At 49.3% G+C, this 17,635-nt stretch overlaps 1 protein-coding gene across 2 annotated transcripts in view; it reads left to right on the top strand.

Moving 5' to 3' along the window:
• The window catches only part of LOC138522089 (uncharacterized), a 125,961-nt gene that overhangs the window by 70,564 nt on the left and 37,762 nt on the right, over positions 1-17,635 (top strand). Inside the window, exon 4 of one of the 2 annotated variants that reach the window (XM_069635337.1) lies at positions 762-818. The exons of the other annotated variant lie outside the window; for it this stretch is intronic. Within the exon in view, the coding sequence (XP_069491438.1) occupies positions 762-818 (57 nt within the window). The remainder of the gene's footprint in view (positions 1-761; positions 819-17,635) is intronic. 2 annotated transcript variants of the gene reach the window in all.

Genomic DNA, 17,635 nt, shown 5'->3' with positions numbered 1-17,635 from the left:
CGCCTTTTACACTTTGCCACTGTCCTCTCCACTTACAACTTCCACGACAGGCAGTCATCCAAGAACACACCAAGAAACCGGTATTCCGACACCCGAATCAACACCTCCCCGCTCAACTTGAGATCCAAACTGACACCACTACGTCACCTGTTAAACAGCATACACACCGTTTTGGAGGAGGACATATTAAAACTCCAAGCCTGACATGACCTTTTCAAAACCTCCTGCAACTTTCCTTGAATCACTGCACCCACCTTACCCCTAACCCAAATCACTCAATCATCTGCATAGAATCCCACTCCCTAACTTTCTCTAGAAGACCATCCACCGCTACAAGAAACAAAATAGAGCTGATAACACTACGCTGGGCGTCCCATTCTCCATTAAAACCTCTCGGGACAACACATCCGCAACAAGCACCCGAAACACCCTATTCATCAAAAAATCCTTAATCCAGGAAAACATCTTCCCCTTAACACCTTGCTCTCCCAACACAAATAGCAACCCATCCCTCCACACCGTATCGTACGCCTTCTCCATATCAACTAAAATCGCCCGCACCATCTCCCGACAGGCAAGGCCTCATCCACATCTTTCGCCAACACCACAACTGTCAGACCAGCTCATTGAAGGATGGGAGGGGGAGATCAGATCAGCCCATTGAAGGGTGGGGGGGTGTTACATTTCTTAAGCTGTGAAGTATGAACGTGTTTTGCCTGCTGTTTCCTCTTAATGAACTCTCTTCATTGCTTCCTTCCAAGAGCCTCGTCCTGCTGCAGCGATGACGGAGCCAGTGTTGAACCACACAACCCACAACAGTAAGCTATTGCCCCCCTTTCCCCCCTCCTGAGGAGTGTTTGTGAGCATGCTGGAGGGTGGGTGTCAGAGTGGACCTGCTGTATCGTAGCACCAGTAGTTGTGGGCTCCCTTCTGCCACACACTTGTAAGAACCACTAAATGGCTTCTCCGCCTTTGTTGTTGTACAAACGTCATATCCCTGTGGTTTATAGGTTCTCTCCTGTAAGAGAAGGGCAGAGTTGGTGGTATTTTGGGAATAGAGGAAAAGGTATGTGGCAAAGCAGACTGGAGACACTAATCTTGGCACATTGGAAAACACAGTTCCGGGGGTCACAGCCCCTTCTGCTTATTTCCCAAATCACTCCGTGACAGGGTAGTAATACCGCCCCAGCACCTTCTTTGATTATTCGCGCAAATGTCCAGGCTTAGTTGTCAAACCAGTAGATCCCCCCCCCCCTTGGCCCCATCCTTCTTACCCTCTACCTGGCAAGGTACTTTTCAGACAGCCCTTATAACACACTAGTCAAGGGGTGCCCCCTCCTAGTCAAGAGCCCACTACAGTCTCTTATCGCCTCTACTCTCATGGGTGCACTGCCCTGCACCTAGTGCCGGCGGTTTCGCTTTCTTTGAGGGGCTCTCAGTTGCCAGGACCTGGATTCCAGCTCCCAGTTGGCTCTTAGCAAATCTCCTACACTATGCAGTAAACTCCTATCCTCTTGCACCAGCTTTCAAGCTCTCATCCTAACTTCCCCAATGCCTGTCTCCTTTTATACTGCCTTAATTTCTTACGTCGCCCAATAAATCTTGTGATTGGCTAGGACTGCCCAGACTCCGGGTCTTCTAATTGGTCAGTCTTGGCATTCAACCCCACCACCCCCAATCTCTTTCCTGCTGTCCATCCCCCCCCACTTAAACCAAAAAGTCCTTCAATCCATCTGGAATGTTTGCTTATGGTTCTTCTGGATGGACTTCGCACTATTGGGGTGTCGTTTTCTCTATCGCGGTCATGCTCATCAGTGTCTACATCTCCATCTGCAAAATCTGAACAAATGTCAGAGAAGTTCTGTGACAGCCACAGTCTCATTTCTTTGAGCTGCAGCACTGTCAATCTGTTTGAAAAGGGATGAATTTCTGGTGACGGTCCTAGTTGGGCTTGCTGCTGTCACTATGGATCCTTTGACGTGTGTCATGGTCAGAGGCTCAGGGCTGAATGCCGGCACCTCCTTGGATACTTGCGCCTGTATTACCAACACTTGGTCCTGTATGTGGATCTCAGTGTCTTTTGCCTTCCTCCTGGCATCGGCGTGTCTCTTAATTTTCTCCTTGCTTTCTTTGTCTTTGTCTATTGCGTTTGCACCCACCGCCACTTCTTGTTGGTGGTTTGTGGGAGGGTAGTTTTTATTACTCTGCTAAACATCAGTTCGTATGGGCTCACCCCTGTGGAGCTGTGCCGCGTGTTGCGATAGTCTCTGATAAGGGTGCATATCACTTGCATGAACAACCCCTACATGATGGAGCATATTTGTAGCGGGCGCTTTAAATTGGCCATAACCCTCTCAGCAGTGCCATTTGCCTGAGGCCATAAAGAGGTGACTTTCCTGTGTTGAAAACCCAGATGCTCAGCAAACAGTGAATGGCGGCCATTTTCTAATTTTACAATGCTAGGGATGCCATAGTATGCAAAATGTTTTGTCCAAAGCCGGGATGACTGCGTGTGCTGCTGTCGCTTGTATCATGTGCACTTCTGGGAATCTCGACATTTCATCTATGACTAGAACATACTTGCCATTTGACATGGGTCCAAACATGTTTACAGCAGCTTTTTCCCCTACGTGTAGTGATATTGAAGTCATTTGGAGCAGTTGTGGAAATGTGCGTGGTGTGACCGCTTTACAGGGGATGCAGTTTCTAAGTATCTTTTCAATTTTCATGTCCATTTGTGGAAACCACACTTTGGTCCTAAATTGCTTCTTGGTGGACACAATTCCAATGTGTTCTGTGTGTGGCATGGCAATGACTCTTTCCTGCAATCCCGCTGGGATGACAATTCGATCTTCTTTCAGCAGCAGACCTTCCGATGATATGGTTAGAGATTGCTTCAGTAAGTGGAATGTTTGAATCAGAGTTTGTTCCGTCTCAGAGAAGGGCTTTCCTCTTTTCTGCCACCTCCCTGAGGACACACTGTCCTTCACTGTCATGAGTACCAGATCCTGTTGCATGCCGTGGAGTAGCTCAGGAATGGTGAGCGATTTGGGCAGCGCGTTACTGACAATGTATTTGATATATTGATCAGCATTGGCAGATTGCACCTCTTCTTTCGCAGGCAGCGGGTGTCTTGATAGGAAATCGGCTGGATTATTGTCCTTTCCCGGACGATGTACAATCGTGAATAAATACTCATGTAGCCATAACACCCATCGCGCAATGCGAGGTGGCATCTTGACTGTAGGCTTGCCATAAATGGTGGTGAGTGTCTGATGATCTGTGACAATAGTGAATCTTCACCCATCTAGAATTAGATGGTATTGCTCACAAGCCCAGTCCACCGTAAGACTTTCTTTTTCGGACTGCGAGTAGGCACACTTGGTAGGGGATAAACTATGGCTTGCATAGGCTACAATGTAGTGAGCGTGTGTGGAAGCGGACAACGCTGAATTTCGTTTCACTTGAGCAAGAATGGCCCCTAGCCCTACAGGGCTTGAGTCGATGGTCACTTCCGTTTCTAGGTCAGGGTCATAATATGCCATGCAGGACGCAGATGCACTGCGTTTCTTGATTTCCTGGAATGTATCTTCACAATCTGTGGACCACGTGATGTCCTGCTCGCTCCTTACCCACGATGAGACGCAGAAATCTTGAATATACCCAATTATCTTTTTTTTTTCTGACTGCCGATGTAGACATGGGGGCCTCGACCAATGCTCAAACTTTGTCTGGATCGGGTTGCATTCTATCTTGTGAGAAAATATGCCCAAAGAATTTGAGTGTCGTTTTGCTTAGTTCACATTTTGAAGCGTCGAGGGTCAGATCAGCCTCTTCTAGCGTCATGCATACTCTGCATAGTGCATCATCATGAGCTGCTTGTGTCATTCCGAATACTAGGATGTCATCGCTATAGTTCAGATATTGGGGAATATGTTTGATAACTTGGTGTATTTCATTTTGTAACATTTCTGCTGCAGAAGACACGCCAAAGCTAAGTCGCTTTTAGCGATATAGTCCTAGATGAGTTGGCAATGTAGTTATATAGTGGGACTCGGTATGTAATTTAAGTTGATGTTATCCCTTGTTGAGGTCTAACTTGGAGAAATGCTTTGCTCCATGCAACTTGTGCATCATAGCAGTCATTCTCTGTGCTATGTGTTTCTCTTTCAATGGCTATGTTTGGTGCCCTCATATCCACGCAGATGCGAATCGTGTCATTTTCTTTCTTGGGAACTGGAACGATGGATGATACCCATGGCGTGGGTCCAGTTGCATGTTCTATGATGTCTTAGTTGAGGAGTGATTGTATCTCATCTTCTACTTGCCTTTGGATGTTCAATGTGATGCCTCTGTAGTGTTGAGGCACCGGTTTGATCTCCGGGTTGATATGTAATTTGATCTGTTTTCCTTTCAGCTTGCCTATGCCTTTGAATATTGACATGAACATTTTCACCATCATGTCCTTTGGATTTGCATTGTGCGCGGTCATGATTTGGTACATGTGCACCAGTCCCATCTGTATAGTGGACTTGAAACTGAGAATGCTGCCTCCAGGCACTTGGCCTTTGAGTACATATATCGTCACCTTTGCCGTTTTTTCCTTGTATGTGCCTGTGGCTTTAAACATGCCCTTGCAGTTTAGTGGCGTGTTTGTGCCATAGGGTAGATGTCAGGTGGCTGTAGTGTCCCCTTATTTTTAGTCCTTAGTAGGTTTCTTCGCTTACCACATTTACTGTGGCTCCTGTGTCAATTAGGAATTCACAAGGGCTTCCATTTATTTGCAGTAGTAGAGTCAGGCTGTATTCAGTTGCATATGATGTGTACGTAGCCCCTTTTTTGATCACCACTGGATGATGATGAATCTGAGTCATTATGCCATCTGGGCGAGGCCTCTACGTATCTTACTTTATGGCGAGTTGATATTCTCCTTGAATCATCCGGCGAACTTCTGTCATCCCTCCTATCTCTGTCTGTATTTAGGGGGAGATTCTCGCTTTCTGCTGGTAGACAGATGTCTTTGGCTAGTGGGAGACCACCACTGTCTGGAACGTGAGTCTTCTGGTCTCCTGCTTTGCTCCCCTCGAGTGGGAGTTTTCTGGAAATATTCACATCTTTACAAGACTGAAAATGATTTTCACCTCCACATTTGTCACTGTTGTGTTCTAGAGCTGGGCATGGGCCTACATGAGGGAAATTGTATCCACAGCAATAACACTTGTTTTGTTCTTGATCGCATTTGGCAGAGGGGTGTGGCTTGAGCTGTCTGCATGATTTTGATGTTGCCCAATGATTCTGTCTGCACCTGCTCAGATAGTGTCTTGTAGCTTAAGTTAATTATCCCTCCCCCCACAGTCCCATTAGATCGGGGGCACTGGGCACGTGGGTGCAATGTTAACACCCTTTCAATGTGACTGCTCTATCTGGGCAGTGCCACCCCCAACCCCTCCTGACCCCCACACTCTCCATCCCCTAGGAAATTCATAAGTTTGGACCCCTGCATGAAATGGAACTGTGTGACTGGGCCGTCATTCATAATATCGGGTGATTGTGCTACTGATAAATGTGTTGCCTGGACCGAGATAATGCTTGTTTACTCATTGGATCATATAACGTCCTATTAACAGTTTAGCAAATGCCAACAAATTGTAAAAAAAATACTAGGCATTTATCATTTAAGAACCTAACAAAAATGTAATTTGTTTGTGGATTATTTATAAGAGAAATTACCTGCTTTTTTAGAACCTAAATGCTGCAAATGATCCTGCGATCACGTACAATCCTGCAAATGCATGTTTCAGGCCTCGATGTGTTCTCAGGGCTGTAGAAAAGAAATAAAAAGGAACCTTATAACGATCACATGCCTGCTTTACCTTCTTATGCGGTGGCTCCAGTAGAGGCGGGGCCCAGTACTTGCATTATTGAAGGTCCAGGACACCTGCAACCATTGGAGAAGACCCTCGCCTCAACAGCAGATCTCAAAGGACCAGATCTGGAGATGCTGACCTCAGGTTTACAGGTTTTACCTCTTTGATCTCCGCAGAGACATTTGGATGCATTTTTAGATGCTTTGAAGAGGATTTTCAAACTCGTATGTTGGAAGGAAGTGTCATTTTTGCAGCTGTTTCTTGTTTGAGAATCTTGGGACCCCCAGTAGATCTGTTTCGGAGTCCTCCACTTCACTTACCTGCGCAGGTCCTTTCATTTGGGGGCCTTAGTGGGCCCCTAAGGCTAAGAGTGCAGGGGGCCTGTTTCACTCTGTCATGCTTTCCGTTGTGTTTTAGTGCAGCACACACCACATTACAAGGGAGTGCTGCAGGAGTACTTTGTGTGCCTTCTTCACTTTTGTTTTGCAACATTCTTGTTGGGAAGGATTTTCGTTTTGCACATTTCCCTCCATAGATTTCTACGGGACAGCCTTTCTTTTTGCTTTGACCCCTGACCTGACATTGGGGGCCAGTAAAGCCATCTGCGTTATTTTCCTTGTGTGTTTGCCCTTATGGGGCAACTGACCAGTCCATATGACTATCAGCACTTCAAGATTATGTGAATGTCTTGTACTGTTTATCACGATTAATAGATAGATTCTGAAGTATAACTCACATGAACTTCAGTATCCAGTATCGATGTAGTTGAATCCTCGTGAAGCAAAAGGTATGTCTCCCTCGAGCCACTAAAGAGACCAATGATTGGGCTCTCTGACCGGAGGGCGGCATCCACGGGAAACCCTCAGGGGGGAAAAAAACCTGTTGATCCGATGCGGCAGTAGTTCTTTCTGGAACCGATGCTTCGTGAACCACAGTAAAGGTGAAAAATGACTTCCCACGAAGAAGAATGTCCTTGGAAATTCGATGCAGCAACAGGTAGTCTTCAGAAAGGGATGCAAAGTAACTTTAGCAGAATAGCAAGTGGTAGTAAGGAATCTGCACTGTGCGGGAAAGACCGCACAGAAGAAAGGAATGAAACACTGGAGGAGAAAAAGATAGGAGGAAAGTAGAATAGCAATTTTAGAGCACAGGTTAGAAGCCCACTAGGGAGCAGAGTAGCGACACATGTACCCGATATTTCAGGATCCCGTTATAGATTTGTGTAGGTGGCGGTCGCCATCTTGGAAAGAACTAGGACCTGTGCTGAGGAACAAAAAAACAGATCAAAAAGCCGCCATCTTGGTTTATGTTGAAAGTAACTAGGATTGTCTTTTCCATTGCATCCACAAGGATCTTTTGGAAGTTCTGACACTGTTAGAATTGCACACATCATCTAACAGTGAAGTGCAGTTATGATAACCTTTATCCCTATATCTTTTTATATCATGGCGTTTTGGTTGTGTTTAAAATGTGCCTTTGATGAACTGGGGAAATAGGTATTTTTCTACCATGTTATGTTTTACTCGTGCACTTTTGCATTTACTGCAAAGGGCTAGTAAAGGTGGCTAGCACCCTGAGATGGTCGTGCTGCAGGTTTCTGTTCGTACTTTTGCTATATTGTTGTTTGGCCGCCTTCCTGCCTTCTCGGGTCAGAAATTGCCCTATATGGAAATCCCTTTCCAGGGAAAGCTGCTACTTCCCAGGGTTAAGAGTTGGTTTGTGTGTGAGCCTGGATGTGGGGGCTTAGAGTGTCTGGTCTCTGTTCGCATCCTGGTGCCTGAATGGCCTTTGCTGGGCATATGTTGTTGCCAGTGGCTATCCATGACTGGATAGCCACTGCCAGTTTAAATGGTGCAGATCCCTGCCACTCGTGGGCTTGGGAGAGCTCCCCGCCCAAATTTTGGATAAAAGACGGCCTCCTGCAGCTATTTGACAGATCATTGTTTATGCCAAGACCCCTACAAAGAAGTGCACCCCACTGACGACCAGAAAAGGACCTCAGCAGCTGACCAACATCCACTCCACTCTAGTGCTGTCCCAGTGAAACCCTGCTTCTCTGTCCTGATCTCAAGAAGGCTCAAGTCAGTGCTTTGACAACTGTACCGGGCAGTCTCCACTCCTGCTCGAGGATCCGTGCCTTCTGAGTGTTTGGAAGTGACCCTGGATCAACCGGTGGAATGACCAACTCGCTCCTGAGCTACCTCACTGCTGCCATCTCCTTTCCTAGTGCATCCTTGGTACTTGGAGAATCTTCAGCTTGTACTACAAGACGTAGGCTCCTGCCTTTTCTTGCACGAACAGAAGCTGTGCTGGACCTGCTCCTTTGTTCATCCATTGAATATTGCCTCTCACCGTCTGATCATGGTGACTCCCGTTGCAACTAGTCTTCATTGCTCCCTGGAGGTGTCCTGAGGTGATCAGCTCCGCAGAGGTTTTCATCTTTTCTTCATTTGGTGTTCTGCTGGAAAGTGTCTGAAACCGAAATCCTGCACTGTGACCGACCGAAACTGCATCATGCGTCCTAAAATTACCTCTGCACCTGTGCCTCCCTCAGCAGGACCCAGCACAGATGACTGTGTACGCCTCTTTTCCAACAGAACAGATCAGATAACCCCCATACAACCACCCCAATGCCACTCATCGTGACTCTGAGCGATTCCCTCGGCACATGGAACCTCACTCAGTCCAACATGAGGCACCTTCTCCGGGCAACCGCAAGCCTCACACGCCGCTGATGCAACTCTGCCCATCATACACTTCCATCCCGGCAACCCCACATGACCCACCCTAAGGCGATGCAAAATAATTTCCTCCCTTCGTGCCAACACTAACCCCCCGTCAAATGCCCGAACCTACACCTCCCTGCACACTGCATACCAATGCCGCCCCTTTGAACTCATATCCCACCGATCCTGCCACATATTCTTAATCTTGCCGCGCACCATCACCTGTACCTCAGCCACACTCAATGGGACTTCCACATCCACCTCCCCCCTCAACGTGGCCCCATGCGCAGCCCGGTCCACTAACTCATTACCCAAGACCCCACAATGGCTGGGGACCCAAGCCAAATCCACCACGGTACCCCCCGCAACACACTGAGCACAACTATATGCTCCCTATCACAATTCCCCTCCTTGATAGCCAACAACGCACTAATCAAATTCACAAACGCCACCACCTTAGCCAACTGTTTCGCCATAATTCGAATCACTGCCATATTAATAGCCATTAACTCTGCTGTGCAGACGGATACATCATCCGACAACCTAGTGTGGGATATATTTACCCACTCAGCAGTACTACCATCCAAAACCAAGCTGCACTTCAGCAGAAACAGCAAAATGGCTGCGCTGGCTCCTCTGAGCACCACTGCCTCACACCAAAACTGCATTTTGCAGCTGCAAAAAGATGGCTGCACCATCTTGCCAAGCACATATTGGGCAGGATGTAACAAGGGGGCACACTGGGAAAGCCTGCCAGTGTGTTTCTTACATGTAGAAAAGAAGAGGAACGAAAAAGCAGTGCTGCTTTGCTGCAAGCCCAAAGTTTCTCATTGAAAAAGGGAAATATTTACATTTAAAAATGAATCCGCTCTGATGCTTTTTCCTCTGTTCCTCATCACACTACTTTTATGAACGAGACCCTGCCATGCCCATCCACATTCAAATTGTGATCCAGCAGACAAGAGCAGTATCCCTGAATGACAGGCTGTTGTTCAGATCTGAAGGAATCAAAAGAAGCTTTACTTCAGCTACACGGGAAACGCTTTACTTTTAGGCTACAAAATATCAAAGATCAATGCTTCAAAGAGGCCCTGGCATTCTGGGCCTTTGTTAATTTCATTGCATCTGTCTTTAAGCAAATGGCTGCATACCAGAAACTAACTATGGCCCAAAACAATGTGGGAATTCAGAGTGAAGAGAAAACCCGAATTTGAAAGGACAATGCCAGCAGTCATTACATGTTTAAATGTACTTTTGCAAATGAGAAAAATACTTGTTTAAAAGTGTATGTTGGATAATGCCCTACCCTTGTCTAGCAATGTGGGGGAAATCAGCCCCAGTTTCTGCTTGGGGGTTGCTATCAACAGACGGCCCCACACAATGGATTCCAGAACACACAAGTGCTAATTGCTACCATGGCAGACTTTTGTCTGGGCTGAGGCCTTTTATAATAGAAGTGCTGGGACACCAACCTGTGAAGTGGAAGTGGCCATAAACCTTCAATCAAACTGGGAAACCCCCCTCCCCACACTGAGCTGAAGTGACAGTTGGTGGTAGCTGAAGAAAATAAAATTAGCCAGTGAAGGACAAAGGCCAGCCCATTTGTTTCAAAATACTATTTTATTAAGAAACTTTTAAGACGGTTATTTTTGCAACAGAAATTCACAGGAATGTAAAAAGTTGACAGTTTTAAAGTAATTTTGTGGGGTTTAATTTAAGACTTTGTAGGATTCACTGACATATCGGGAACAGAAATGACAGAGAATTGGGTATTCCAAGAAAGGTGTACATGATGTCAATGTGAAATTCAATACTGACATGCCTAATGATCATCCATACACATGTGTAAAGTTAAAGACTTTTAGGCCAAATATTTCATACTAAAAATGACTAAAAATTAGTAGAAGGGTGAAAAAATGTCTTACAGAATGGAGAGTTGGACTGGCATATTCTGCAGAAAATGTGTAACCTGCTTATGTAATTTGTTGAGATGGCCCAACTATATAAATGTGCCATTTATGTCAAAAATTGATTTTAGCTAAAGTAACTATGGGAGGTTCTGAACGTTGTAAAACTCGCATCATAAATCTGACATCATGCCCTTGAAACCCAATCAGCTGAGAGGAAGGCGGTAACTATCACCCCTGACCAATCCAGTTGTTTAGAGGTGTGCTTAGCTAAGCCTGCCCTACCATATAATTCTATGATGTCACCATGCTCTATAAAAAGGGTGGCTGACAGAACTCTGGACACTCTTCTGAATTTCCTGCGCCTGCGTTCCTGACGGTCTACATTCATCTTGCCAGATTCCACTGAAGGGTCAAAGCATAGCTGATTCCACTGCAAGGCCAACGCATTTCTGCACCTATCCCCAGCAAGGCCTCAATCTAGACATCCCACTAAAAAATCCCAATAACCAAAGGAAAATGCTGTGGTATTCTTTTGGGGAGCATCCTGAGACCAGACCAGCTTTTTGCCCACTAACTGCATGCCCGCTGCAACCCTGCCAACCAGCTGTCCTTGTTATCCAGTGACCAGACAGGCCCAGCTGTTGCCCTCCTAGGAGAGTCCGCCACTACCTGATGACCCGAGCCCTGGAGTCCAGAACCCGGTTGACTGTTCCTAATACCAAATTTAAGAGCGGACTGTGAGTATACCCGCATCCCATAACACATAGTCTACCCCATCTTGACTTTGGTCTTTGTTCCACTCTCTAAGCAACCCTATCCATATCCTGATTACTTGTCTAGACTGTTCTAATTCTCTGTGCACACAGTTCTTGCTTTTCTAGTGTTAGCGCCATTCTTTCATTCACCTCATCTTGTAACTCCTTAGCAATGTTTGGAATAATTGAAATGAATTCCCATATAGATCTGAACGTGGGGTGAAAGGGCTAAGTTGCAAATTATCGCGGGATCCTACCGTGTCTTTCTTTAACAATATAGTCTAAATAATTTAGTTTAAGTCAAATTTGTCTTTCATTTTTAAAACCCATTTTCTCTCTTTAGCTGCTCTATTTTCCTAAGAAATTAACCTCATTATATCTTCCAAATCTCTCTCACTTCTTCAGCTATAGCCCGCCTTTCTCGTGTATATTTGCCCTGTGCTGTGTATCTATCACCCTGCCCAAAACCGCATTCCAATCCAGTGTTTCGAGGGGATTGGGTCCTCCGACGTATTCCATATCTATGACTTCTAATCACCACAGCTGTGCTGCTTCGGAAACTTTTTTCCTGCGTCGATGCGCCGTCGTCTCAGACCTCCTCCGACGTCTGACGTCATCCGATGTGATAAGTAGGACGCACGACGCCCGTAGCCTCAGTTCCGTTTTTTCCGCGAACGTGTTGCTTCGTGTTTCTCGGTTAAACGCCTCGACTCTTTGGAGTTCTGTTCTTCTCGGTTCTTCGAACCTGTTCGTTTTGTGTAAATCCTTCGTGTGAAGATGTCTTCTACTTCGTCTTCGACCCCGCGTCCGGGCTTCAAGAAGTGCAGGGAGTGTGGGTCCAAGATGTCGGTGACGGACTCGCACGACGCCTGCCTCTGGTGCCTCGGGGAGGCCCACGACACGGATGACTGTATCGACTGCCAGTCGCTCACGTCCAAAGCCTTACGCGAACGTAAGAAGAAGTTGTCGGTAGGTCGGGTGTCCAAGCCCCGGAAGTCGAAGTCTGCAGGGCTTTCGACGGATGATTCGAGGGGTGACTCTCCGCGTCATCGTCGGAAGTCTCGTGGGTCTCCTTCTAGGAGTCGGTCTCGCCACTCCTCAGCCTCTTCGAGGCATTCTCGGAAGCACCGACACCGGTCGTCTTCCAGGTCCTCTTCGGAGGACTCTGCCCGGCACGTAGCTTACCCCACCAGCCATGCGACGCCGGAGGAATGGGCTTCCTTCGGGAAGAAAATGCTGGCGATTCTTGAGTCGCAGGGTACTAAGCCGTCCGCGCCCCCGAGTGGGGTCGGCCGTGAGAGGTCGAGAGACACCGCTCGCAAGAGTGGTCGGCACGAGTCACGGGAGAGGTCCCGTTCGGACAAGGAGACTCTTTCTCGACGTACCCGTTCCAGGTGCCGGTCCTCGACACGTTCGAGACCGTGTGCACCTGTGAGGTCTTCGAGGAAGACATCGACGTCTGAGGCGTCGAGGGCGTCGACAGGCTTTCTCGACGCTCCGGCTCCTAAGAAGTCGTCGACGCTCAGGTTGTCGAGGGACACGCTCGGGGCTCCAGCCTCGAGGGCTGTGTCGACGCCGCCGATACTGGAGCCGCTGCATCTGACGTCGACGCCGATTTCCTCGACGCCGATGCCGGTTCTCGACGCTGGCGCCGATTCGCTCGACGCCATCGACGCCTTTCGTGTCGGAGGTACCCCGTGGCACGGGAGAACCCCCTAGGAAGGCTCTGGTTAAGAGCAAGCACTCTCGGGTGCCTTCTTTTCACCGTCTGGACTATATTTCAGAGGCGGATGAGGATTCTGATGGCCTGGTTCCTAGTCAGTTTCCGGATGAAATTGTCTCGGGCCATAGTCATATGATTTGAGGCAGTCACTGCATGATGCCAGTGGACTGGACACCTCTCCGGAGGTGGAGTTTTGTAGGCCTGAGCCTGGCTCTCATGCCGATTCCTCGTACCGGCGCCTTATGGCTAGGGTTTCTGAGTACTTGGGATGGTCTGCTCCCCCAGGGGAGTTTGTGCAGGATGACCTGACGGACATCCTTGATGTTGGTCCCCCAACTGACCCGGTACTGCCGTTCCGTATGGCTTTACAGAGAAGGGTGGCGGCGGCTTGGACTGCTCCAGAGTCTCCCGGCGGTGGGCAGATCCTTGTCGCGAAAATACCGTCCAGCCAGTAGCGACCCCTGCTACTTGACCAGGCACCCCATTCCGGAGAGTTTGGTGGTGCAGGCGGCCACGGCCCCGGCAAAGCAGGCGTCGTACCCTACCATCCCTCCTGATAGGGACGACAAACGTTTTGATGGCTGGGCGAAGAAAGTGTTTTCTTCTGGTGGTACGGCGCTTCAGGCGGCCAACTCCATTTGTGCCCTGTCTCGTTTCACGCACACTCTGTGGAACTGTGTTGCGTTAGCGGCTGAACATATTCCAGAAGGGGACGAACGGGATGGTTTCCTTGCTATGGTCCAGGATGGGAAGGATGCCATGTGTGAGTCCGTTCAGTCGGGCTTGGACTTAGCTGAATGCGTCAGTAGGTCCATGGCGGCGAGCATCGTGATACGCAGGTTTGCGTGGTTGCGGAAGTCGGGGTTTGCTCCTGATGTGCAGTCCCGGCTCCTCTACATGCCTTTTGACGGTGAACACCTTTTTGGCAGCAAGGCTGACGAGAGCCTTGAGCGGTTGCAGACCTCAAAAGCTGCAGCGAAGTCGTTGGGCGCTGCAGTTCGCCAACCTCCGCCTTTTCGTCCTAGGGGACCGCAGTGGAGGGGTGGTTCCTTTCGCTATTACTCGTCCTTCAGTAAAGCGAGAGGAGCTGGCAGTCAAAAAGGCCAACGCAGGGGTACCAGAGGTGGACGACGGTACCCGTGGTGCCAAGGCCGCTCGGGCAGTTGCCTCTTTGCCCTCAGGTAACGCCGCAGCCGCTCCCACTCAGTCATGAGGCCATGTCCCATGATTCGCCGGTTGGGGGAAGGCTGGTGCAGCATCTTGTAGAGTGGCAAGCCATTACTTCAGATGTGTGGGTTCTGGAGATCATAACCCACGGCTACTGTCTTCCCTTTCGGCACAGGCCTCGCGACAATCCACCGGGGAACCTCTCTTTACAGAGTCCGGATCCGCTCCTTGCGCAGGAAATTCAAGCCCTGCTGGAGAAAGGCGCCATAGAACTGGTGCCTGTAGCGGAAAGGAACAAGGGATGGTATTCCCCTTATTTTTTGATTTCGAAGAAAGACGGGGGATTGAGACCCATCATGGACTTGCGCGGTTTGAACAAACTCCTCAGGAAGGACAAGTTCAAGATGGTTACTCTCTCTCTGAAGTCCTCCAGGCCCTTCAGCTTCAGGACTGGTTGGTGTCACTCGACCTCAAGGATGCTTACTTCCATGTGCCAATCCATCCCAAGCACAAGAAGTACCTGAGGTTCGCGGTTGGCGACTCGCACTTTCAGTTTCGGGTCCTGCCATTCGGATTGACCTCCGCCCCGAGGGTTTTCACCAAGCTCATGGTGGTGGTGGCAGCGCATCTCAGGCAAGGGGGGGATTCACGTCTACCCCTACCTGGACGATTGGTTGATCAGGGGGAGCTCTCCCGAGCAAGTCCTGGATCATCTGTCCGTCACCTGCCACTCCCTTCACAGGCTGGGCTTCTCCCTCAATTTAAAGAAGTCCCATTTGACGCCAACGCAGCGGCTCCACTACATCGGAGCAGTGCTCGACACTTCCCTGGGGCAGCGTTTTCCTCCCAGGTGAGGGCTCTTCACATTCAGCAGATGGTGCACAAGTTTCAGCATGCCCAGACGCTCCCGGCGTTCGAGTTCTTGAGGTTGCTCGGCCTCATGGCATCCTGCATTCTTCTGGTGCCAGAGGCTCGCCTGCGGACGAGATCTTTGCAGTGGGCACTCAAGACGCAATGGTCGCAGTCCTCCGGCAGGATGTCGGAGCCGGTTCAGGTGCCGCCCTCGGTCGCCCGGGACCTTCTGTGGTGGGCCGTCGACGCCAACTTGATGAAGGGGGCTCCGTTTTGGCTTCCCTGGCCGGAGGTGACGATCGTGACGGATGCATCCCTCACGGGATGGGGAGCTCATGCTAACGGGCTGACAGTCAGCGGTCGTTGGTCTCCGTCGGAGTCCAGACTCCATATCAATCTGTTGGAGCTGAGGGCCGTCAGGCTAGCCCTGAAGGCTTTTCTGCCGACTGTGCGAGGAAAGAGTGTCCTGATCCTGACGGACAACACAGTGGCCATGCACTACCTCAACAAAACGGGGGGGGGCAGGGTCACTTCCTCTGTGCAGGGAGGCGATGCAGCTCGAGTTCTGGGCCATTCAGCAGGAAGTTTTGATCTCGGCAGTTCATCTGGCCGGGGTCGAAAACGTGACGGCGGACGCTCTGAGCAGGCAGAGCGCGATCTCTCACTAGTGGGAGTTGGCTCAAGAGATTCTCCTGGGGATCTTTGCCCTTTGGGGGACCCCTCCAGTGTCAACCGGAAGTGCGAAAGGTTTTGCTCGCGGGAATTTCCTCCAAAAGGAGCCTTAGGAGACGCGTTTGTGGTGGAGTGGTCATTCCCGCTGCTGTACGCGTTTCCTCCAGTCCCCGTCATCCCGCAAGTGCTGCGGAGGTTACGGAAGTTCGGTTCCCGGATGATCCTCATTGCTCCGGCGTGGGCTCGGAGGACGTGGTACCCGGACTTTCTCGACTTGTCCATCTGCCCTCCACGTCGTCTTCCCTACCGAGACATCTGCTCTCACGGGAGGGGGGTCGGGTTCTCCATCCAGAGGTCCGATCCCTCAACCTTCACGCTTGGCTTCTGAAAGGTTGAGGTATAAGGATTGGGACCTCCCTGAAGACGTGATGGAGGTGTTGCTTTCGGCCCGAAGGCCAGCAACGAAGTCTCTGTACCGTTGCCGTTGGCGTAAGTTCTGCGACTGTTGCAGAGTTCAGAATGTGGATCCTTTTGCATGTGACATCCCCATGGTTCTGTCCTTTCTACTTTCTTTGGCCCACAGGGGCTTGCAAGTGGGTACCATTAAAGAGTACCTGGCGGCGCTGTCCATCTTTAAGCGCTCGTCTGAAGAGTGTTCTTACTTTAAAATCCCTTTAATTTCAGTTTCTGAAAGGGCTCACTAATGTGTTCCCTCCGTCTCCTTTCCTGGTGCCCGGTTGGGATTTAAACCTTGTTCTTAAGTTTCTTATGGGTGCTCCGTTTGAGCCTTTACATTCTTGCCCTTTGAGGCTGTTAACTCTGAAAACTGTGTTTTTAGTTGCGGTTACTTCCGCTCGCAGAGTGAGTGAGTGAGTTACAGGCACTTTCAGTTAAGCCACCCTTCACTGTATTTCACAAGGACAGGGTTGTCCTTAGAGTTCGTCCTTCTTTTCTTCCGAAGGTAGTGACGGAATTTCATTTGGCCCAGAAGGTTGTTCTTCGGCATTCTATCCTCCTCCGCATCCTGGTAAGGAAGAGGAGAGGCTCCATAGGCTTAATCCTAGGAGAGCTTTAAGCTTTTATGTTTCACGCATGTCCCGGGTCAGAGTGGACGATCAACTCTTTATTGGTTATGCTGGAAAGTGTTTGGGGCAAGCTGTGACGAAACAGACTTTGTCTCGCTGGATTATTTTAGCCATCTCGGAGTGTTACCGCTTGGCGGGTAAGGACCCACCGGCTGGCTTGCGGGCCCATTCTACCAGGGGTGTGGCTGCATCTACTACCCTGCAGAGGGGTGTTCCTATTCGCAACATCTGTGATGCAGCCACCTGGGCTCCAGTACATACATTTGTACGTCACTATTCCCTCGATTCCATCCGAGGGCAGGATCTGGCCTTTGGCAAGGCGGTCCTTTGCTCTGCTATTTGATTGGCTATTCTAAATTTTGATTCTAAATTCTTTCCCTCCTCCTTGCTCTGGTACTGCTTTGGGAGTCTGTCATAGATATGGAATACGTCGGAGGACCCAATCCCCTCGAAGAACAAGTTACTTTCTTACCTGGTAACGTTCTTACGATGGGATGGTCCGATGACGTATTCCATATCGCTCCCGCCCTGCCTTCCCCGCTGCAGAATGTCTTTTGCGATTGCAGCTTACGTTCCGCAAGGCTTTGTGTCTGTCTGGCAGTTGACTAATGTCACACGTTCTGGGGGAAAAAACTACAACTGAGGCTACGGGCGTCGTGCGATGACATCGGAGGAGGTCCTCTACGACGGCGCATCGACGTCATCGACGCAGGACGCAGACGCCGAAAAATGTTTCCGAAGCAGCACAGCTGTGGTGATTACATGTCATAGATATGGAATACGTCGTCGGACCATCCCATCGAAAGAACGTTACCAGGTAAGAAAGTAACTTGTTCTTTTCACCCATTTAAAAAAAAATACATTTTTGACATTTAAAG

Source organism: Ambystoma mexicanum, chromosome 13, assembly GCF_040938575.1.
Source record: "Ambystoma mexicanum isolate Mex_15411 chromosome 13, UKY_AmexF1_1, whole genome shotgun sequence".
Lineage (NCBI taxonomy): Eukaryota > Metazoa > Chordata > Amphibia > Caudata > Ambystomatidae > Ambystoma > Ambystoma mexicanum.
The sequence above is the reverse complement of the archived record's forward strand: the minus strand, read 5'-3'. Positions and strand labels throughout refer to the sequence as shown.